Source organism: Calidris pugnax, unplaced genomic scaffold (genome assembly GCF_001431845.1).
Source record: "Calidris pugnax isolate Ruff unplaced genomic scaffold, ASM143184v1 scaffold41, whole genome shotgun sequence".
NCBI classification, from domain to species: domain Eukaryota; kingdom Metazoa; phylum Chordata; class Aves; order Charadriiformes; family Scolopacidae; genus Calidris; species Calidris pugnax.
The window spans coordinates 1,638,276-1,662,683 of NW_015094509.1; the positions used below are offsets into that span (position 1 = coordinate 1,638,276).

General features: G+C 46.3%; 1 protein-coding gene across 1 annotated transcript; it reads left to right on the forward strand.

Moving 5' to 3' along the window:
• Positions 1–5,388: 5,388 nt before the first annotated feature.
• HUS1 (HUS1 checkpoint clamp component) lies at positions 5,389–16,266 on the forward strand (the record flags this gene model as incomplete). Its single annotated transcript, XM_014965194.1, has 7 exons — positions 5,389–5,535; positions 6,739–6,915; positions 7,680–7,787; positions 9,346–9,420; positions 12,913–13,012; positions 13,367–13,498; positions 14,446–16,266. Coding segments are annotated over 7 exons (822 nt in total), but the record flags the coding sequence as incomplete, so codon positions are not given.
• Between the last annotated feature and the right edge of the window lie 8,142 nt (positions 16,267–24,408).

The following is a 24,408-nucleotide window of genomic DNA, read 5'->3' on the forward strand; positions in this document are numbered from 1 at the left end:
AGCTCTAGCACCTCTCCTTGCCCAAATGTAGGACACAGTCAGCACGTGCGATCGCTTATTCATTAGGACAATAAAACAGCACGTAGGCAACAGAGAGACAAGGTCCGTGAACTGGAAATGACTGGGAATGACTTAGCCATGGAGATACACAGAAAAGTAAGCACTGCCTCCCCGAGGATTCTGAAGGTAATGTTATTTTACTAAAATCCAACTTGTTTTAGGTAAAATTATTTCGTTTAACTCAAACTAGTTTCTTCTTCCATATATTCAAAACTACTTCAATTTCAGTTTTGTGTAGAAGATGATAGAAAATAAAGCTTCAAGTTCTCTTACTTCATCAATAGGAAACTGCAGCGTTGTGATTTATTCTTCATTCCACGTTTAAATTATTATCTTTTTTTAAATTTGTGATGCATCACAACGGATCCATTAACCATATCATAAACATTTGTTAAAGACTGTATTTGGCATCTGAGCATTAGTTTGTGGCCTGCAGAGGCTCATGGGGTACTTGTTAATTTCTTGCTCAAAGCACCACTTCAGACAGGGGTTTTCACTCATAACTTTAAAACAAAGTGTATGAGAAAGGTGTGTTTCATTCAGATTTCAAAGTGGAAACACTGATTAACCTTAACATCGAGATAAAAACAGTGGTCAGCGTCAACTCATTTATGTAAAAAACACTGAAGTTTTCCATAAGAGCCAAATAAAAGCTTAAAGCTCTCATCTTACCACCTCCCCAGCCCAGTGACACAGACGTGTTCAGAGCTGTCTCAGCAGACGGGGATCAGATCCCCCAGACTTCTCAAGACAAATGGTTGCCTGTTTGTGGAAGCTGCAGGGGGAACGCCTGGCAAATGGGAGCTCTCTGTTCCCCTTTCTCTTCCACTCCAACTCCTGTTGGGTCACAGGGGATGGATACGGAACTAGGAATGTGCTGTTGGTACAGTCTCGTTAGGGCATCAGACCAGTTACAGGAATACCCACTCATAGCTCAAACTGGCGTGGAAAGGAGAACTGTTACACAAAGAGCCTTTCCTGGTATCTATCCCTGGTCTGTTGCGTTGTGCTCGCCCTGCTGGTGTCCCTCTGGTTCTCACCATTGATGTTCTCAGATTTTTCTTTTTTTGTCTCTCCATCAAGCAGCTGAGGTCAGATTCCCACAGTTAGACAGTGTGAATGACTTTTTCCCTGAAGGAGTATACTTTTTTAGAGATGGGCAGAAAAACACAGAACTTGTGATTTCACATACCTGTATAATTAATTTACAACTCATTTATGTAAAAAACACTGAAGTTTTCCATAAGAGCCAAATAAAAGCTTAAAGCTCTCATCTTACCACCTCCCCAGCCCAGTGACACAGACGTGTTCAGAGCTGTCTCAGCAGACGGGGATCAGATCCCCCAGACTTCTCAAGACAAATGGTTGCCTGTTTGTGGAAGCTGCAGGGGGAACGCCTGGCAAATGGGAGCTCTCTGTTCCCCTTTCTCTTCCACTCCAACTCCTGTTGGGTCACAGGGGATGGATACGGAACTAGGAATGTGCTGTTGGTACAGTCTCGTTAGGGCATCAGACCAGTTACAGGAATACCCACTCATAGCTCAAACTGGCGTGGAAAGGAGAACTGTTACACAAAGAGCCTTTCCTGGTATCTATCCCTGGTCTGTTGCGTTGTGCTCGCCCTGCTGGTGTCCCTCTGGTTCTCACCATTGATGTTCTCAGATTTTTCTTTCTTTTTTGTCTCTCCATCAAGCAGCCGAGGTCAGATTCCCACAGTTAGACAGTGTGAATGACTTTTTCTCTGAAGGAGTATACTTTTTTAGAGATGGGCAGAAAAACACAGAACTTGTGATTTCACATACCTGTATAATTAATTTATTATGTAAATAAATAATATGAAAATTGGGAAAAATACATTAACCAATGCGGGAGAAATTACTTTCGATCACAACAGGCAACTGTGTGGCAGCAGGACTCACCAGGCCACGCAAGCAGGAGGGGGACGGGCTGAGAAGATGCATGGGGGGTGCTACAGGTTCTGAGTTACCAGGAGCAGATGGGAAATAGATCAAATAAAACAAAAGAGAAAAGGATTGCAGATGTTTCAGTTGCAAAAAAAATCTTGACAGCAAACAGAAAAGAATACACTTGTTCTTAGAACAAGTTTAGAATAATACAATATATAATAGTGTTTTAATATAATATATTAATATGTAATTAATATATAATATTGCCATTTGAAGTGTATGAAATCTGCAGGGAAATAGCAGAGTTCTCCAAGACCAAAAAATCTACAGCTATGCTAATTTGGAAACAAAAGGAAAAAAAGAAAACCCCACAAATCCATTTACATGAAAAAAATCTTCTATTCTGCTAACAGGATTGTAAGAATAACTTTTTTGTGTGCCAGAATGAGAATGTAAGCCTGATTTTAATTCCGTTGTTACTGTCTACTGTCCAAGCAAACTGCATTTGAATAAGCAAAGTGGGAATCGGTAATACCTGAAAGCGTTTGATTCCGTTAAATACTAATCACTCATGCAAAAATAATACTTGTACTTCCCACACACAGTGTCAAATTTACAGTATCTAAGGAACTCTAAAATGACAGTGGCCATAAATAGGTGAAGTAAGTATAGCTATTTCACCATATGGAAAACTTTAGCTGTATCATTCTCATTAATCAGAAACTGCATAAGTAAATTTCTCATCCAGCTACGTGTTCCAAATGCTAAAATCCTATTTTATGTAAAATACTTGGTCCATTAAAACAGGGCTTTTTCTATCATCATTTGCTGGTTTTTGCTTTCTTGTGTTCTCACATGACCATTGACCATGTGATCTGTCTCAAACTGTGTATCAGAGAGTGTTTGAGGTTTGACTTCCTCCGTTCCTTCTCGTACTCCTAAGACATGAAAAGCCTGCTAAAAAATTCATGTCAGGAGTCTAGGGCCCTTTGAGACACAATGCTAGAAATCAAAATTGATCTCAGCTTAAAATACTCAGCTCTAGCACCTCTCCTTGCCCAAATGTAGGACACAGTCAGCACGTGCGATCGCTTATTCATTAGGACAATAAAACAGCACGTAGGCAACAGAGAGACAAGGTCCGTGAACTGGAAATGACTGGGAATGACTTAGCCATGGAGATACACAGAAAAGTAAGCACTGCCTCCCCGAGGATTCTGAAGGTAATGTTATTTTACTAAAATCCAACTTGTTTTAGGTAAAATTATTTTGTGTAACTCAAACTAGTTTCTTCTGATTGTCCATATATTCAAAACTACTTCAATTTCAGTTTTGTGTAGAAGATGATAGAAAATAAAGCTTCAAGTTCTCTTACTTCATCAATAGGAAACTGCAGCGTTGCGATTTACTCTTCATTCCACGTTTAAATTATTATCTTTTTTTAAATTTGTGATGCATCACAACGGATCCATTAACCATATCATAAACATTTGTTAAAGACTGTATTTGGCATCTGAGCATTAGTTTGTGGCCTGCAGAGGCTCATGGGGTACTTGTTAATTTCTTGCTCAAAGCACCACTTCAGACAGGGGTTTTCACTGATAACTTTAAAACAAAGTGTATGAGAAAGGTGTGTTTCATTCAGATTTCAAAGTGGAAACACTGATTAACCTTAACATCGAGATAAAAACAGTGGTCAGCGTCAACTCATTTATGTAAAAAACACTGAAGTTTTCCATAAGAGCCAAATAAAAGCTTAAAGCTCTCATCTTACCACCTCCCCAGCCCAGTGACACAGACGTGTTCAGAGCTGTCTCAGCAGACGGGGATCAGATCCCCCAGACTTCTCAAGACAAATGGTTGCCTGTTTGTGGAAGCTGCAGGGGGAACGCCTGGCAAATGGGAGCTCTCTGTTCCCCTTTCTCTTCCACTCCAACTCCTGTTGGGTCACAGGGGATGGATACGGAACTAGGAATGTGCTGTTGGTACCGTCTCGTTAGGGCATCAGACCGGTTACTCATAGCTCAAACTGGTGTGGAAAGGAGAACCGTTACACAAAGAGCCTTTCCTGGTATCTATCCCTGGTCTGTTGCGTTGTGCTCGCCCTGCTGGTGTCCCTCTGGTTCTCACCATTGATGTTCTCAGATTTTTCTTTTTTTGTCTCTCCATCAAGCAGCTGAGGTCAGATTCCCACAGTTAGACAGTGTGAATGACTTTTTCCCTGAAGGAGTATACTTTTTTAGAGATGGGCAGAAAAACACAGAACTTGTGATTTCACATACCTGTATAATTAATTTATTATGTAAATAAATAATATGAAAATTGGGAAAAATACATTAACCAATGCGGGAGAAATTACTTTCGATCACAACAGGCAACTGTGTGGCAGCAGGACTCACCAGGCCACACAAGCAGGAGGGGGACAGGCTGAGAAGATGCATGGGGGGTGCTACAGGTTCTGAGTTACCAGGAGCAGATGGTGACACAGCTTCCCCCTGTGCAGACGCTGCTCTGCCATACCAGGATCCTTCCCAAAGCTGGTTATTTCTGCTCCAAATGCGTATGTTTTAAGCCAAGTGCACCTGGGTGTGGGCAATCCCCAGTATCAATACAGACTGGTGGCTGCAATGGATGGAGAACAGCCCTGAGGAGAAGGCCTCAAGGACACTGGTGGGTGACAAACTTGGGTACGAGCTGGCAATGTGCACTGGCAGCTCAGAAAACCATCCCCATCCTGGGCTGCATCAACAGAAGTGTGGCCAGCAGGTCACGGGAGGTGATTATACCCCTCTACTCTGCTCTGGTGAGACCCCACCTGGAGCTCTGTGTCCAGCTTTGGAGTCCTCAGCACAGGAAGGACATGGACCTGTTGGAACGGGTCCAGCGGAGGGCCACGAAGATGCTCAGAGGGATGGAGAAAGAGTTGGGGGTTGCTCAGCCTGGAGAAGCAAAGACTCTGGGGAGATGTTATTGCAGCCTTTCAATATATGAAGGGGGCTTAAAGAAAGACAAAGAGGGACTTTTTGCTAGGACCTGTAGTAACAGGTCAAGGGCCAATGGTTTTAAACTGAAAGAGGGTAGATTTAGATTAGACACTAGGAAGAAATTCTTTGCTGTGAGGGTGGTGAGGCACTGGAACAGGTTGCCCAGAGAAGCTGTGGCTGCCCCATCCCTGGAGGGGTTCAAGGCCAGGCTGGATGGGGCTTGGAGCAACCTGGTCTCCCGGGGAGAGGGAGGGCGCGGGCGGGCCCAGCGGAGCCGCGGGCCCAGCGGCCTTTCGCGGGCGGAGGCGGCGTGAGGCGCTTCCCTTCGCCCCGAGGCGGCGGGGGGTTCGGCAGCGGCTCCAGCGGCCTTTGTGGGGGCTGAAGGTCTCTCCCCTTTCTCCCCCCGGGGTGGGCTGCGTGGGGCGCTCACCGCCTGACGGGCCCTGCCTCCGCCAGGGGTGGTTAACACCATCGCCAAGTTGGCCAAGAGCTGCACCCTGCGCCTGACGGACAGCAAGCTGTACTTCATCCTCTCCGATAAAGTGGCCAATGGAGGCGCCAGCATGTGGTGTGAGCTGTGCCAGGTGAGCCCGGGGACCCTCAGGAACCCAGCACCAGCGCGGGCCGGCGGGCCGGGTGTTTGCAGCCCGGGCGCTGAGGGCCCTCCTTCTGCAGTGCCACCTCTTAGTTGCTCAGGGCTGGTGTTTCTGGCTGTCCCCATCTGAGGTAAAACACAACCTGTTCAGTGATTTTACATCTCAGCCAGGCCTCTTCGAACTCTCTGAAATTAACGGCATGTTGTGGAGAAAACTGCTCCTTCTCAGAGCGATAAGGCCAATGTCTGTGCCCCATGCCAAGGAACACGCAGAGAGGCCCTTGCTTATACTCATTGCTATAACAACCAAGGTCAGCCAATTTCATTAATTGCCCCATTAAGAGGGTCAGAAGCAGCAAAGCGTAGAGGGGTCCCACCTGTGGGGAGGAGGGGACAGGAGAGGTGACCCCAAACCTGACCAACAGGGTGTTCCATCCCATCTGCCCCGTGCTCAGGGTAAAAGCTGAGGGACCAAAGGGTCAGCTCTCTCTTGCTCCAATGGCCGACGTCCAAAGAGGACTCTGTCTGTCCATCTGCCTTTGATCCCCATCCGTGTGTTCCTGACTCCAGAGCTGGAACCCAGTTCCCATCCGTCGCTGAGTCCAGGCTGGGACGTGCCCAGTGCCTGCTGGGGATGGACTGGCATCCTGGGAGCTTGATACGGTTTTCTGTATATTGTATCTATTTTCATTATTTTCTTCTTTTTGATTTTAATATTAATTCTTCATTAAAGTAGTTTAGTTCATTCTAAACTCATAGATCTCTTTATCTCTTCCTCTCCTCTCTTTTTTGGGGGGGGTCATCTGTCAGTCTGGTTTTGGTAAATTTGGCCGAAACCACAATGCTGGCTAGACATCCCCTTTACCTTGATTTTTGCTTCAGTGTGTTCTGTCCCACAAGGGCCTGTCCAAAACTGGAGACAGGAAAGTGTAACTCACCTGTCATGCCCGTGTTTTGAGGACTGATAGGTGTTAGGGGAGGATCTGAAATTAACAGAATTTAGCCTGAAGCATTGGGACCTCACACTTGTGCAGGTGATGCCAGGCAGAAAAAAGCTTCCCATTGCACACATGCAGTTCTAAACTTAAGACCTGGTAGATAAAACTTACCCCTCTCTTTGTTGTGGTTTGTTGTGGTTTTTTTTTTTTTTTGCATTTGCTACATTTTATTTCCCAACTTTCAAAAACTGCAGGGGAATTTCTTCGATGAATTTCAGATGGAAGGAGTAGCTGCAGAGCACAATGAAATCTATTTAGAGTTGGTGCCTGAGAACCTGTCAAGAGCATTGAAAACTGCCCAGAGTGCTAAGGCAGTGAAGATCAAGTTGACTAACAAACACTGTCCCTGTCTCAGAGTTGCTGTGGAGCTAGTAAGTACAACCATGTTTTTATCTTCATTATTAAGAAAAAGCTCTTAAAATTAAGTGCTTTTCCTAAGATCAAACAGATGCTTTAGTAGTCTTTGGTGTAATTCTAGAAAACTAAATAAAGAAAAATCATGCTGTTTTCCTAGCCTTTCCTAGCCTTTCCATTTCACTAGCCTTTCCTTTCATGGGTGGTAGCACACAGAACCAGCTTTGTATTTTCCAAAAGGCAAGGAAGAGATGGAGGAAGGATGAGAGCTATGTGATTGAAACGCCTCTTTCTAATGTCTACTTTTCTCCATTCCTTCATTCTCTAAATCTTCTGTGGATTATTGCCTTCTCATTGAAGCCATTAAGTGAAGGAGTTTTCAGTGTAGTGTTTGGCTCTTTGTTTTGCTGCCATTCCACTTCAAACTGCTGTCTTCTGAATTTTTTTGTTGTTAACATCTCATCACTGAGTCACCTCTTCAGCTCTAAGGATAGCTTATAGATACTAATGAGTGATATCTCATCACCTCTTCTGTATTCAAAAGGGAAGTCTGCTTAATAGGCACCTGTGGAAGACTGGAACTGAGTGTCTGGGGCTCTCAGTATTTCCCAGAGTGGGTCTGAAAAACTTGAATTCAGAATGCAAGTCCTGTTTTTAACTGCAAGAGTATCCTTTCTCTCCTTCAAGCCAGTTTAGTATTTCCCAGAGTGGGTCTGAAAAATTTGAATTCAGAATGCAAGTCCTGTTTTTAACTGCAAGAGTATCCTTTCTCTCCTTCAAGCCATCCTTATCAAGCAGCAGTAGGATTGTGACACATGACATTCCTGTGGGGGTTATTCCCAGGAGATTATGGAATGACTTCAGAGAGCCCCGTGTGCCGGATTTTGATGTAAGCTTCTGGTTTTATATTCCCTATGGAAAGGGGAGGTTGCAAGTGGGATGCTCTTGCTGCGGAGTATTCTACCAGTGGGTTTTGTAGAGGAGGTGTATCAGGAACAGCGTGGCGAGTAGGGCCCGAGAGGTGATTGTCCCCCTGTCCTGGGCACTGGTGAGGCCTCACCTTGAGTACTGTGTCCAGTTTTGGGCCCCCTACCATAAAAAAGACATTGAGGTGCTGGAGCGGGTCCAGAGAAGGGCGACAAAGCTGGTGAGGGGTCTGGAGAATAAGTCTGATGAGGAGAGGCTGAGGGAGCTGGGGTTATTCAGCCTGGAGAAGAGGAGGCTGAGGGGAGACCTTATTGCTCTCTCCAACTCCCTGAAAGGAGGGTGTAGAGAGGTGGGGGTCGGTCTCTTCTCTCAAGTCACAGGCGACAGGACGAGAGGGAATGGCCTCAAGTTGCACCAGGGGAGGTTCAGGCTGGATATTAGGAAAAAATTTTTCCCTGAAAGGGTTCTCAGGCATTGGAATGGGCTGCCCAGGGAGGTGGTTGAGGCCCCATCCCTGGAGGTGTTCAAAAGATGGGTTGATGTGGTGCTGGGAGGTATGGTTTAGTGATGATGCTCCTTGTTTGTTGTGCGGGTGTTTATTTTTGTCAAAATTAGGTTGACGGTTGGACAAGATGATCTTTAAGGTCCCTTCCAACCTAGAAGATTCTGTGATTCTGTGAAAGAGGGAAGGCTGGAAACTAGAGGTTTGGGGAGGGATGTGATTTGGAAGGGATGCGGCTTCCATCTTGACAAGAGATTTCAGAACCTGTGGAAACAGAGCAGGTGGTTACCAGTTGTTGCTGTGATATTCAGGGTGGAGGAAGGGAAGCGCAAAGGAGTCGCGTGGCTTTAGGCAGGAGCACCTTCAAACCACACAGGTTTAGACTGTTTCAGCTATATAGGTACCAAGTGGCCCAGATAATCTGATCTTTGTTAAATTCTTGGGCTGCATGTCCGAGTTAGGTATAGATGTATTTCCTCCCTCCTTTTTGAGTTTAGCAGAGTTGCAAGGAAAGGTCTTTGTGTGAGTGCCCTCCTATTCGAGGTTATGGGTATCTGTTACCTCAGTAACTAAGAGTATTTTAGTTCTGAAGACATATGAGTCAGTAGAAACTTGATGTATTTTGTTCTGTTATCTCAGATTTATACTGATGCAGTTCCAGAAATTATTACAGTATTATGGGAATTGTGTTCTTTCCTTTTTGGCTATAGTGACTATTGACTGCTTAATAACACAGATGTGGGTTCATGTGAGAATCTGGTTTGCAAAAAACTGTCTCTGCTTGTTTTGAACACAGACTTGGGATAGTATGTCTGAAGCAATTGCCAGAGCAGTGGCCTGTTGGTATAATGGGATAGTCTTCCTCTGTTCCTGAGTTATTTGCTAATTTCAGTTAAATATTGTGTTCCCTGCACTCATCTAAGTCTCAAATAAGATAGAATTGAAGGGAGAAATAAATGCATCACATCCCTGTCACACATGAAATGTTTGTGCAAATGCATTTCTTGTGTCTTTCTAGGTCAGCATTTACCTACCAGCGCTGAAAACAATGAAGAGTGTTGTGGAGAGAATGAAGAATCTCAGCAATTCCATTGTAAGTTAAGGCACTTGAGGTGTGTGTCCTACAGACCTTATTTTTATCTTGGACATAGCATGTTTCCCTGTTGCCCAAACTGGTGCCCCTGTGTAATATATTATTTTGGGGTGGGTCAGACATTGAACTAAAGGCACTTGAAGACTCTGTAAGGGCTGAGAGAATGATGAGGTTTACTTTAGGATTCACACTGAAGAGCTCATCCTGGACTTCCCAGAAAGTGGTGCTCTTTGTACTTGAATCCTTGAAAGAACATGACATTGTGTTGCTAGAAGCCACTTTTTATAGCTGGTAAAAAATTGCAGTCCTTCAGGAAGGTAGCTGGAGACTTTCCAGGTGATTTCATTACAGAAACGTCTATTAAGTGAGTCTTGTGTTAGGTGTGTGTGTGAATGAATTTTAGCTAACCTTGAGGTAGGATTTAAAGGAAATCCTAGCAATAGCTGGGTGTCAGTCTGTGCTTTAGACTGTGACGTGGTGTGGTGGTGTAAACGCAGCCAGCAGCGGAGCACCACGCAGGCCTGGTGCAATGGGGGAGGGAACCAGAGGAGTAAAAGTGAGAGAACTTGTGGGTTGTGATAAAAGCAGTTTAATAAGTAAAGCAAAAGCTGCGCACGCAAGCAAAGCAGAACAAGGAATTCATTCGGTGCTTCCCAGCAGCAGGCAGGTGTTTGGCCATTCCCAGGAAAGCAGGGCTGCATCGTGGGCAGTGGTTACTTGGGAAGACAAATGCCATCGCTCCCAATGTACCCCCCTTCCTTCTTCATCCCCCAGCTTTATACACTGAGCATGACATTGCAAGCCATTGTACAGTAGAGAATATCCTTTTGGTCAGGTGTGGTAGCTGTGTCCCCTCCCAATTTACTGTGCACCCCCAGTCTGCTTGCTGGTGGGGTGACCTCAGAAGCAGAAAAGGCCTTGGCTCTGTGTAAGCGCCTTTCTGCAATACCTAAAACATCCCTGTATTGTCAACAGTGTTTCCAGCACAAATCCAAAACCTTGTCCCATACTAGCTACTATGAAGAAAATTAACTCTAACAGTAGAGAATATCCGGTTGGTCAGGTGTGGTAGCTGTGTCCCCTCCCAATTTACTGTGCACCCCCAGTCTGCTTGCTGGTGGGGTGACCTCAGAAGCAGAAAAGGCCTTGGCTCTGTGTAAGCACCTTTCAGCAATAACTAAAACATCCCTGTATTGTCAACAGTGTTTCCAGCACAAATCCAAAACCTTGTCCCATACTAGCTACTATGAGCCTTTCTGCAATACCTAAAACATCCCTGTATTGTCAACAGTGTTTCCAGCACAAATCCAAAACCTTGTCCCATACTAGCTACTATGAAGAAAATTAACTCTATCCCAGCCAAAACCAGCACACATGGTGGGTTTCCAGTCCACCCTGGGCTTCTGGAGTGCTGGTAGGCCTTCTGTTGAAAGAAGCCCTCTGCAGTTGGCTAGAACAGGGTTTTGGTTTTCTTTTTTAAATTCCGTTGCTCACAATCGCTGGAATTGACTGACATGAAAGTTAGTAAGCATAGAGGTTTGGAATATTTTGGCTTCATACCTATTTTTATAAATGGAAAATTTTCTCTAAACTGAGAATCTTGAAATTGGCACAGTCTCAGTCTTCCAAGGCTTGGACAATGTACCCCCCTTCCTTCTTCATCCCCCAGCTTTATACACTGAGCATGACATTGTACAGTAGAGAATATCCGGTTGGTCAGGTGTGGTAGCTGTGTCCCCTCCCAATTTACTGTGCACCCCCAGTCTGCTTGCTGGTGGGGTGACCTCAGAAGCAGAAAAGGCCTTGGCTCTGTGTAAGCACCTTTCAGCAATAACTAAAACATCCCTGTATTGTCAACAGTGTTTCCAGCACAAATCCAAAACCTTGTCCCATACTAGCTACTATGAAGAAAATTAACTCTATCCCAGCCAAAACCAGCACACATGGTGGGTTTCCAGTCCACCCTGGGCTTCTGGAGTGCTGGTAGGCCTTCTGTTGAAAGAAGCCCTCTGCAGTTGGCTAGAACAGGGTTTTGGTTTTCTTTTTTAAATTCCGTTGCTCACAATCGCTGGAATTGACTGACACAAAAGTTAGTAAGCATAGAGGTTTGGAATATTTTGGCTTCATACCTATTTTTATAAATGGAAAATTTTCTCTAAACTGAGAATCTTGAAATTGGCACAGTCTCAGTCTTCCAAGGCTTGGAAGAGTTGAGGGATTACCCTGGGTTTCTGGCAATTTTGCAAATAGCAGTCATCCTGCAAATACAAGATTAAAGCACTTGAAACTCTTCTCCTTTGTCAGTCTTTTGGCAGGTTTATTTTTCCTCTCTCCTTTCTTCTCCTGTGTCCTCAGTGGAAGTCCTTACACACCACTAAGCATAGTGTATAACTGCTTTGTTTACAGAGTTGAGGATCTCTTCTCACACAGGAGACGGGATTGAACTTTGTTGTTCAGCAACACTCAGAAGAGGTAGCATATTGACACTGGACATACCCACCTTCCTCATTTCCTTACCTCCTGCTCCAAAGCAGGAAAATAGATAAATCTCTGCAATAGCTTTGATAGCTCTAAGGGAGGAGGCAGACTACATGCATCTTCTACATGCTTTCCTGTGATTAAAGAACAAAACCATCTAGTGTCAGAATTAAATACTTGTGCTGGATACATCCTGGCAGTAAAACTGGTGAAGATAAGTGCTGCCAAAAGGGCTTAGAAGCTTTTTCAGAGAGTACTTTGCCAGTGTTTGGGAGCATTCATTTGTGGGCATCTCTCGTTCTATGGGAGATTCTGGTTGTGATATGAGCCTCTTTTGAAATTATTGAGAGTTCTAGTCACAGAAATTAAGTGCTTAGATGTGATTTAGGAATCCTCTGATCTGCTTGGGATTTGTGTAAGATCACATGTGGTCTCCTTCTGGTTGGACACTTTGTCAGGATGGAATTTGAAATCTTTTCAGCACCTTTCCAGGATTTCTAGCAGTTCAAAGTCCTGCTTGGAGTTACTGCTCTGGTGCAGCTGTTGTCTGCTTCTATGTCTGGGGAGGCAGCACTGCAACTGCAGGTCAACTCTTTGTGCATCCCGTTTTCTGTGTGTGGACTGTGTAGGTTTCTTTCTCCTTGTTGAAAAGCTGGATGCAAATGCAGGAAAACTTGCATTTCTCCAGCTTCAGTCTGTGATTTCTAAAGCCTTTTCTTCAGCACATGAACTTCCCAAAGCAGTACTTGTTCTAAAAGTACTGGAGAGCAATTGAATTTCTTTCTGTTTATCATTTCAGGGAGGTTGGGCTAAGGTAATTCATACAGGAATGATGAGAAAGGCATTTTTACCTGAATATTCAAATGTTCAAACCATGTTCAAAAAGTACAGTTGATCTGTGAAGCCACTGAAGTGCTTCTGCAAGCTTGTGTTTGAAGGAAGCTGCACTTCATTCTTGTGCAGTTCTGCGGCGCGGAAGTGGCTTGCCTAAAATTGAGCTTGATTGTATTGCAGGTGATTGAAGCAAACTTGAGTGGAGAAATGAACTTGAAAATAGAAACTGACTTAGTATCTGTAACAACACATTTTAAAGACTTGGGAAATCCTCCCTGGGGTAAGTTCCCCTGTTTGCTGCCTCTCGTGTCTCTCTAATCTCATTGCTTAAGTCTGATGCTGATGACAGTACTCACCTTCTGTTAGTCCTTACAAATAGCATCAAGTACTTTCAAGCCTTTAAACGAAACCTTAAAAAGAAAAGCGGCCAGTGGCTGTTCCACGTTTGTGGCAGGAGTCTCTTCCAGTGTCCTTGACAACTGTAGGGAAACTGGGCTTTGTCTTCCTTGCACTGCTGTTTCTGCAAAACAACATGTCTGAGTTCCAGCTGTTCAGCGATTATCAGGTGTGTCCTTACAGGGACACAAACATCCCTCTGATGTTTTGACTAAGTGTTGTGTTCTCATGCTTTTAGCATCAGAGGATGGATATCAAAGTTCTGCTCAAGACAGAGATCTGGAAAGCATGGCAGAGGCACGCATAGACATCAAGAAGCTGCAGCAGCTGCTTGCTGGACAGCAGGTCAATCCCACAAAAGCATTGTGCAGTAAGTTCAACAGCTCTGCTTGCAAACTCCAGTTAAGGAGGGATGTTTGCCATACTTGTAGTCTTGGCAAAATAGAATATCCACTCTTTAGTCTGTTTGAAACATGACTATTTTTACTCTACCTGAGGACTTCCAATATTTTTGTTTTTAGGCAGTAAGCTTCAGGCCTTATGCCTGAAAAAAACCATTAAAAAAATGAAACCAGGTCCTTTTATAACTATCAAGTTGAATACTCAGACTGGCTAACCATGGGTGTCTTCTTGTTGTCCTTGTTTTAAAGTTATTATTTTTTATTATTATTTTGAGGTAGTATTTTTTTGAAAGACTTAAAACAAAGCCTGTAGTTTCTAGCAGAGAAACTGGGATTTACTGACATGTTTGTTTTGGTTTTGTTTCTCGGTTATTTTCTTACATTCAGCACCAAATTGATTGTAGTAAACAAAATGCTTTTTATGCAGCCTGTGTTTCTAGCCATAGAACTGACACGTTCTTTCTAGCAGAAGGGTATGCAGGGTTTTATATCCTATTTTGATAATGCTGTATACTTTTCCTGAGAACATCTGTTATGGTTTAGTGCAGATCCTAAGAATTTCCCAAGGAAGATTTAATGCGTGGATGTAGCATTATAGGCCTATACTTTACCTGTTTCCTATTTGGTATCAGTTATATAGCATTAAATGATTTAATGCCTATAGCATTATAGGCCTGTACTTTACCTGTTTCCTATTTGGTATCAGTTTTCATAGACTCTTTAGTAGAGCTTCATAGACCCTCAAGGACTTAAATATTACAGGATGATACGTCTAGTCATCCTTCTGTCAGAAGCGGTAGAAGTATTGTATTCTTACGGTGGCATTCTGTAGAAGATGTAATTTTAAAGTATTTTTCCTGCTTTAAACTGGATTTGTGGTTTTGGTTTTGTTTTGTTCTTTTTTTTCTCTTTACAGATATTGTAAGTAAAAGAATTGTCCACTTCATCTTGCTCCATGAAGATGTTTCACTTCAGTATTTTATTCCAGCACTTGCCTGAATGTTTTGGAATCTCAGCCATTTTCCAGCCTGAGGCCTTTTCATGAAGTCTGAAAACTTTCCTGGGTTGTTGGAGTACTCTCATGTTATATGCTGTTAGATGCAGGCATCAGATGGACATTATTCCCCGTATTTGTGAAATTATTCAAAATATCTCCTCATCCAGAAGGTCATTTTCGTGAAGAGTTACATGCTATGACAGACACAACGCTGGGGAGCTGGCGTATCTGACCGTTAAGGGGAGCAAAACAGAGATTTGGACGTGCTTTTGGGATGCTTTGAGCCGTGGGGAAGGCAACGTAGTATTTTTTTTTTTTTTTGTCAACAAACACACAGGTAGAATCGACCTCTGGAGCTGCTGCTAGGTGTATTCAGTGTTGGACAATGCAGCTCTAAGTTCAGGGGTCTCTGAGCCAGCTGTCGTACCTCCGTGGAGCAGGAGAGCCCTCTGGAGGGTTGACAGATTGGTATTTGCCTGGGCAGGTAAGCACAGCTCTCCTGGAGTAGAACTGGATTGACTTCTCTTCCAGCAGTGGTGTAAATGGACTTGATGCTGCTGCGTGTTGTGCAGCAGAAATGTGTCTGAGGCAGAGGAGCTTCCTGTGGCTGCCAGCGTGTAACAGATGTAACACCATCCTGTGCTGGAGCACCAGCAGGTCAGCAGCGTCTGCTTGTACCTGGTTGTATCTTTTGCTCTGACTTGCTCCAGCCTACCTCAGTAGTTCTGTTAGTGCTTGGACTGATGTGTCTGGCTCTTGGCCTGAGAGGATGAGATAAACAGTCTGAATTACCTTGTTAATGTGGGCAGGGAAGGTCTCTGTCTGTGTACAGAATGAATATCGTATGAGGACGTGTGAATACAGCAACTGGAGTGAAATAAAGGGCAGGTTACCTGTGGATCACATTTTTCCCCTTTCCAGATGGAAAGCATTGTACAGCCTGTGTTGTGGTGGGATTGTATCCAAACTCTGATGCCGAGCAGCCAAGAGCATGACTAAGTCTCACTGACAGGAGCACTCCCCTTGGCTTCCTGCTTACCTTCTGAGACCTTTTCCTCTTTATTCCATGTGTGACTGTATTTGTTATCCGGCCACGAGCCATCTAGCCTTTGGTGTTCCACGAGGTTTTGAATATTTTGTGAAGTTTTCTGTTTTAGAAATAGTGAGTGAGTCTTTGCTGCCATATAGGAGTGGGAGTTTCTGCTAGACTAACTCTTGCAGTCAGTAGTGTTGGCTTTGTTGTTTTGTTGTTTGTTTTTTTTCCAAGGGCATCGAGGTTAAGGGAGCAATTAATCTTCTTGATTCAAATGGTTGAGAGAAGGCTGAAGGAGAGGCAGTGGCCTGGGGGTGTTGGGTTTTGTTGGCTTCTTCCACCATTTCTATCAGACTAACCAGGAAGCATCTTTCAAATGCTATTAGTTTTCACAGGCAGCTGCAATTCCCCATCAGTCTGTGTGAGATGAAAATAGCTGTGAGCCAGGGTACAGCAGTTGTATGGTGAGTGGTACATATTCCTGGGTTTTCTCCTGAGGAGAAGGGAAGAACTGTCAGAGTACGATACAGAGTATGCACTGTAAAAGTAGCCTTTGAAGTTTTTTGATTTTCTCCTTTGAAAAATGTGTTCTGTAAAACGCGATGGAAATGGCTTTTTCTGGTGTAGCATAAGAACTAGTAGCAGTGGCCTCTGGGCTATGCTGACTCTATGGTTGCTTTTTTAAAAAAAAGAAGTTAAAATTGCCAGAAGATGTGTTGTGGGTTTTTTTTAATAAAAAGTAGATAAAAGTGGGAGTACAGGCCAGGAGTATGCAGCGAGATGTCCATTTCACATTCTGTTGGGGAAGAGGCCAGGCAGACCCAACAGGGGGTGAAGTCTCTCCAGCCTTCCCAGCTAAATACAGCACAAGGATCACAGCTTGGCCTTGCTGTCCAGTTGACGTATGTATATACCGACCAGAGAGAAGATAATACTTATTCAGGTTTAAATCTGCTGTCATCTGTGAATCCGGTTGTCAGAGCCCTGAGGGCAGCATTGGGCCTTAACAGCCCTGAGCAGCCTCACCAAGGACATCACCCACCCCTGCCCATGAGCCTGCACAGCCTGTTTCAGCTCACAGAATCACAGGATCTTCTAGGTTGGAAGGGACTTTAAAGATCATCTCGTCCAACCGTCAACCTAATTTTGACAAAAATAAACACCCACACAACAAACAAGGAGCATCACCATCCCTAAACCATACCTCCCAGCACTACATCAACCCGTCTTTTGAACACCTCCAGGGATGGTGCCTCAACCACCTCCCTGGGCAGCCCATTCCAATGCCTGATAACCCTTTTCGTGAAAAATTTTTCCTAATATCGAGCCTGAACCTCCCCTGGCGCAACTTGAGGCCATTTCCTCTCGTCCTGTCGCCTGTGACTTGGGAGCAGAGACCGACCCCCACCTCTCTACACCCTCCTTTCAGGGAGTTGGAGAGAGCGAGAAGGTCTCCCCTCAGCCTCCTCTTCTCCAGGCTGAACACCCCCAGCTCCCTCAGCCTCTCCTCACAAGACTTGTGCTCCAGACCCCTCACCATCTTTGTCGCCCTTCTCTGGACCCGCTCCAGCCCCTCGATGTCTTTTTTGTGGTGAGGGGCCCAAAACTGGACACAGCCCTCAAGGTGAGGCCTCACCAGTGCCCAGTCCAGAGGCACCATCACCTCATGAGCCCTACTCCCCACGCTGGTCCTGACCCAGGCCAGGATGCTGGTGGCCTTCTTGGCCACCTGGGCACACTGCTGGCTCCTGTTCAGCCGGTGTCCACCAACACCCCCAGGTCCTTTTCTGCCAGGCAGCTCCAGCCACTCTGCCCCCAGCCTGGAGCGCTGCAGGGGGTTGGTGGGACCCAAGGGCAGGACCTGGCACTTGGCCTTGTTGAACCTCATCCCGTTGGTCTCAGCCCATCCATCCAGCCTGTCCAGATCCCTCTGCAGAACCTTTCTACCCTCCAGCAGGTCAACACTGCCACCCAACTTAGTATCAGGCTGGGGCATCCTGTACTCCCCCAAGCTGTTGTCAGTGGCCTTGGCCCAGGCCAGTTCCTGAACTGATGTTGGAATTTCCTGGATTGGCTTTGGATGGCAGCTGTTGCTCTCACCACCTGGTTCTGCTTGCCTGGTTTAGGTTCTGTGGGCAGGTGCCCCAGCTGTAGGAGGCTTGCATTGTGCACACCCTCTGCTTCTGGCTCCTCCTCGCTTATGGAGTGGTCTTTGCTCTTGCTGCTCCCTAACACCAATAGACATATTTCTCATTAACAGCCCTAGCTGATTCCACGTAATGAACCGATTGTACTGTCCCAGAAAACTGGTTGTGGTTTAAGCCACCAAGACAAAACAGTTCCACGTAATGAACCGATTGTTCTATCCCAGAAAACTTTGGTTGTGGTTTAAGCCACCAAGACAAAACAGTTACAAGCGAGTGGTGGGACTACAAAATAGCTGTTGGACCATCCAGCTTCTCTCCAACACTTCATTGTCCTTATGGACATTTCTGTCAGGCGATGTGAGGAGTGGCCACCGCCACATCCTCTTCCTCCTCTTCACCTGGCAGGGACAGGTCACTAGTGCAGGCACAATGTTCTCTGGTTGTCCATACGGACATTTCTAGGAGTGGCCACCACCACATCCTCTTCCTCCTCTTCACCTGGCAGGGACAGGTCACTAGTGCAGGCACAATGTTCTCTGGCTTCACAAGCACATACACAGTTGTAGATGCCTCAAGTACTGGCACTGCCCGCCTCCTACCCTTGCCCAGGTCCTGGCCCTCTTACCCACCTCCATGGGGTCCTGTTTGCTGGTTTGCCCAGGTCAGTGTGCGCTAGCACACATGCACTCCTGTCCCACAGGCATTCCATACTCATGGACCCCTCTGGATATAGGCACGGGCTCTGCCTGCATCCCCCCCCGACCTAGGCCCTCACACTCACTGGCTTGCCCAGCTTCAAGTTTGATAGAAACACACAGCTGGTTTGGGGAATACACAAGACTGCTCATCAGCTGGCACCAGTGACGTGGGCTGTGTCCCACAGTCCTGCTCTAGCCACCAGCACCAAGCCCCACATGTGCCTCGCTCATGCCAGTGCTTCCCCAGTAGTTGGTTTTGGGGACACACACACATGCCATTCCCCCACCAGTGGCTGGTGGCTGGGACCCCCACACTCACTCTAGTAGCTGACACCACAACCCTTGAACATCTACACCCCAGGTCTGACTCCAGGAGCTGGCACCAATCCCACTCGTGCTGTTCCCCACCTGCAGCTGGCACCTGGTTCTTGCAGCGCGTAGAGATGTGATGGAGAGGGAGGTTATGCAGAGACGGTGAAGAAAGGACTTCCAGGCACCTAGAGATCCCTATGGAACCCTAGGGGACCCTACAGGCACCTACAGATCCCTATGGAACCTTACCAGACCCTACCAGGCCCTATTGGCCCCTATGGATTCCTACAGAACCCTACAAGCACCTACAGATCCCTATGGAACCCTATGGAGCCCTGCAGACCCCTACAGGCCCTATGGAATTCTACCAGCACCTATTGGCCACTATGGAGCCCTACAGAACCCTACGGACCCTGGAGCACCTACACCCCAGGTCTGACTCCAGGAGCTGGCACCAATCCCACTCGTGCTGTTCCCCACCCTGGAGCTGGCACCTGGTTCTTGCAGCACGTAGAGAGGTGATGGAGAGGGAGGTTATGCAGAGACGGTGAAGAAAGGGCTTAATGAGAAGGTAGGACAGATTTCAGTGATGAGCGTGTTGACCAACCCCTTTTATATGCCTTTCTGCCTGCTCCAGCTCTGTGCCTCCCTGCTCCCCTTTGCCCTGCACGCTGCCTCGTCTGTTGGCATAGCTTAATGAGAAGGTAGGACAGATTTCAGTGATGAGCGTGTTGACCAACCCCTTTTATATGCCTTTCTGCCTGCTCCAGCTCTGTGCCTCCCTGCTCCCCTTTGCCCTGCACGCTGCCTCGTCTGTTGGCATATTTCCACCCGCCCCCTCCACCATGCTGGTCCTAGAATCATAGAGTCATTCAGGTTGGAAAAGACCCTTGGGATCATCGAGTCCAACCATCTCCCCTACTCTACAAAGTTCTCCCCTACACCATATCCCCCAACACCACATCTAAATGGCTCTTAAACTCATCCAGGGATGGTGACTCAACCACCTCCCTGAGCAGCCTATTCCAGTGTCTGACCACTCTCTCTGTGAAAAACTCTTTCCTAATGTTCAGTTTAAACATACCCTGTTGGAGCTTGAAGCCATTTCCTCATGTTCTATCGCTACCTGTGAGAAGAGACCAGCACCAACCTCTCTACATTGTCCTTTCCAGTAGCTGTAGAGAGTGATGCGGTCTCCCCTCAGCCTCCTCTTCCTCAAACTAAACAGTCCCAGCTCCTTCAATCGCTCCTGGTCCCTGAGGTTTGCATCTTGGTAGCTTGCAAAGTCCCATTTGTCCCGTGGGTCCCTGAGGTTTGCATCTTGATTGCTTGCAAAGTCCCATTTGTCCCGTGCTGCGGGTTGACCCCAGTAGGCAGAACCCTAACCCTAACCCGTGTGGCTGGTGGCTCCCTCTCCCCGGCTGGGATGGGGGAGAGACTCAGAGCGGTGGAAGTGAGGAAACTCGTGGGCTGAGATAAAGATGGGTCAATCCGTGAGGCAAAAGCAAAACACAAAAGCAGTTCCCTCCCCACTCCCCCCCAGCAGCAGGGGTTGGGCTGGCTCCAGCAAAGCGAGGCTCCGTGACGCGGAGTCCTGACTTGGGAAGACAAACACCCTTGCTCCAAATGCCCTCCCCTTCTTCTTTTCCCCAACTGAGCCTGTGGGATACCCCTTCACTCAGCTGTCCCAGCTGCCTGCCCCCCCAGCTTCTCCTGCAGCCCCAGCCCGTGTGCTGGTGGGGTGGGTGAGAGAGGTCCTCGGTGCTGTGCCAGCACTGCTCAGCAGGGACCACGACATGGGGGTGTTACCAGCACTGCTTTTGGTCACAGCTCCAGACCATAGCCCCCTGTGAGCTACTGTGAAGAGAATTAACTATATCCCAGCCAAAAGCAATGTAGCCTGCAGTAATTCACCATTAGTGTGAATGATTGGGACGTGGGGTTTGGTTTTGTTTCCTGAGTATTGGCTTTGTCAATGCTAATTGATCTGGTTTCATAGCTGTGTGTTTGTCTCCTTTTCCTTACCATCCCAGCATAGGATGAGCTCCCTCAGACAGCCTGGCTGTGGTGAGGGTTCTGGCACTCCCACCCAGGCTGTCTCTCTTGTCCTTTGTCCAGCAGTGTCCCTTTATGTTCTTGTTTATGGTTTCCTTCTCTTCTTCTTAGCCTTTTTTTTTGCGTTGAAAAGGTCCTTGACTAGATACCCTTAAGGGACCATTAAAGGTCCTTCTTCCACATTCTCTTGCAGTTTTTCAATCCTTTCATGGATCTTACTCTGAAGACTAGCAAATTGTTTTCTCCAAACAGAGTTTGGTGATGGTTTGTCAGGCAATATATACTTTAAATGATTCTAATTTTATTTGTGGTATTCTGAAAGTGGATATTAATGCTTGCAAGGGACTGTACACAGTTGCTGTCTTGTAGCTGCCTGGGAAACCCCCTGTGAAGGTTCTTGGGGGCTGTGGGTGAGTGGGAGCAGCTGGTGACACCCCTGTTCTCCTGCCTCAGCACCTTCGCTCCCGCTCTATGCACACAGGTGCCTACATGCTCTTCAACAAACCTACTTTATTTCACTCTGACAGTAGGTAACTTGTGCTTAATTATCATCTAATCTCCGCAGAGCACGCTGGGTGGAGGACTCTTATGGTTAAACAAGGGGATATGACTAAATTCTGTTATGTGTTTGGCCTAATGCTACTTAAAATTTTGTCCAGAGTAAACAACTTCTTCCTTGCTGAAGAATGGGACCCCAGCTCCCAAAGCTGTGCAGGCACAGATCTATGTTTTAGATAACTTATTTTGTGAACACATGATTTTGCCTAAATAATATACATATTGAAACCCCTGCTAAAGGCTACTGAAGAGTCTATGAAGTCACTGACTTCCTTGGTTAGACCCAAAAATCAGAACCAAGGAGAAGAGGGCTTTTTTTCCCCTCCATTTTTAAGGGAGCTCCTTCTTTCTTTAAGCCTGTGCTGCACGTCCCCTGCAGGAACGGGCAGTCAGGGTGCTGAGCCTTAGCTGTTGGTGAATTTCATTCTGGAATCACATTTATTGTACACCTTATGTATTCCAAGTATGTATTCCAAGCAGTTCTACGCTTTAAGTAATGAGTGATCCCAGTTGATTACTTGGTTTTTGATTACTCGATTACTCCCTCAAAATATCTGTTGATTTTGGAGAATGTTTCTTGGAAACATCTCTCTACAAATTAAGCATTTGTACCATCTACACTGATGTGGACTATATGCTTTTCAAGCTGTAGTGCCCTTTCTGCCTTGTTATTAAATGAGACCAAAAAAAGGAGATTTTATTTGGGTTTCTGAGCTACACTGGTTTACTTTAGTGTATAAACAGTTATTGGACAATGGACATGAGTTAATGATGATTAGTAGAGCAGCATGATCTAGACTTACTGATGGACTGTGTGGAAGGACATTGCTGTGTGGGTTGGAAGGCCAAGCACAGGGACTGAGCATCAGACCCAAATGTACCAGGCAAATAACAACTTCAAATCCTCTCTTGATATTAACATCTAACACTATTATTTCAAACAAGTGAAATTGTCATCGATGTTAAATTACATAATTACGCAATTGGTATGTCACTGCATGCATGTCATACATGCAATGACTGCACGTCATTGATATTAAATTACATCATTTACTTTTGTGTGATTGGGACATCAACAGTATTGGTGGGGGTAGAAAACTCTGCAGATGTTACTTGTTTGGTTTATAAATAAATTTCTGACTTTTTTACTATAGGCTCCTTGGCTCCGTAAGTCTTATTGTACCCCTCTGTAAGATGGGGTGGCAGAAAAGGATCACTGTTTTCATTTCATGAATTTTTAGATATAATATCCAAAGTTTAGATATTTTTGAGCCCAGCCCGAGAGAGAGTGTGAGCCCCAAGGTTTGTGGGGCTGTGAAAGCTGTTCCCAGAGGCATTGAAAACAAACACCACTTTTCTCTCCTGGCAGCTTCCGTGTGGGAGCAAGCTCCGGGCGTTTGATGTGTTTGAGACGGGCCCTGGGGAGAGTAAGAGCCATGGGGTTTGTGGAGCACTGAAGGACAGTGAGAACAAGCAACCCTTTTCCCTTCTGGCACCTTTGGTGTGGGAGCAAGCTCCAGACATTTGATAGTTTTGAGACCAGCCCTGGGGAGAGTGACAGCCCTGAGGCTTATGGCGAGATGAAAGGGGTTCCCAGAGACAGTGAGAGAAAGCACCACTTCTCCTTCCTGGCACCTTCCATGTGGGAGCAGGACACAGGAACAACCCAAAAAACACAGGTGAAAGGCGAAGAACCCTAAGCTGGATACCTCATGGATGGGGGAGTCTCCGAAGCAGCAGGCGGGGAGAGGCAGGCGAGCAGGGGACACGGGCACCACGGGGCAAGAGAGAAACCTTGTAAAGCCAGAGAGTCCTGTGAGCAGGAGAGCGAGAGAGCAAGAGCTCACACTGGCTGTTCTCACCTGTCTTTCAAGGATTCTGGCAGGCAGAGTTTTCCACTCTGCTTTTTGATCTTCCCCAACAGCAGGGCAGGAATCTCAGGTGTGTTCAATCAGGTGCCCCTGGGTCCATCCCAGGCCTGCATTATCTAAGTGCAGATGTTCTATTTGCTGAGGACACTTCTATCCCACTAAATAATATTTAAATAATATATGTTGTTTAGTGTATCCCACTAAACAACAATTAGTGGGATGGGGGTGTTTCCTAGCACCCCACGTGCGAGGCACTGGAGCGTGTTTAGAGTCCTCCTCGCTGATCTTCCGAGCTTCCCAATGATATAGAATCACAGAATGGTTTGGGTTGGAAGGGACCTCAAAGATCATCAAGTTCCAACCCCCTGCCCTGGGCAGGGACACCTCCCACCAGACCAGGTTGCTCCAAGCCCCATCCAGCCTGGCCTTGAACCCCTCCAGGGATGGGGCAGCCACAGCTTCCCTGGGCAACCTGGGCCAGGCTCTCACCACCCTCACAGCAAAGAATTTCTTCCTAATATCTAATCTGAATCTTTTTTCTTCCAATTTAAAACCGTTTCCCCTTGTCCTATCATTACCCTTCCTGGCAAAGAGTCCCTCCCCAGCTCTCCTGTACCCCCTTCAGATATTGAAAGGCCGCTATAAGGTCTCCCCAGAGCCTTCTCTTCTCCAGGCTGAACAACCCCAGCTCTCTCAGCCTGTCCTCACAGCAGAGGAGCTCCATCCCTCTGATCATCTTCATGGCCCTCCACTGGCCCCGTTCCAGCAGGTCCATGTCCTTCCTGTGCTGAGGACTCCAGAGCTGGACACAGAGCTCCAGGTGGGGTCTCACCAGAGCAGAGGGGCAGAATTACCTCCCATGACCTGCTGGCCACGCTTCTCCTGATGCAGCCCAGGATGGGGTTGGCTTTCTGGGCTGCCAGTGCACATTGCCGGCTCGTGTTGAACTTCTCATCCACCAACACCTGAAGTCCTTCTCCTCAGGGCTGCTCTCAGTCCATTCTCCACCCAGCCTCTATCTGTGCTTGGGCCCACCTTGCAGCAGATTTGTCTGGCACTGCTCTGGTCCCTGTGCTAGTTTGGGTACTACTGTGCTATGGAACACTGTGCGAGTCATAAATGAGTATACTGGCTGCAAATAAGGGCCAAAATCAACAGATTTTTTAAAATGAAATTCTGAAGTTTCCCTTGTTGAGGAGCAATGAGGA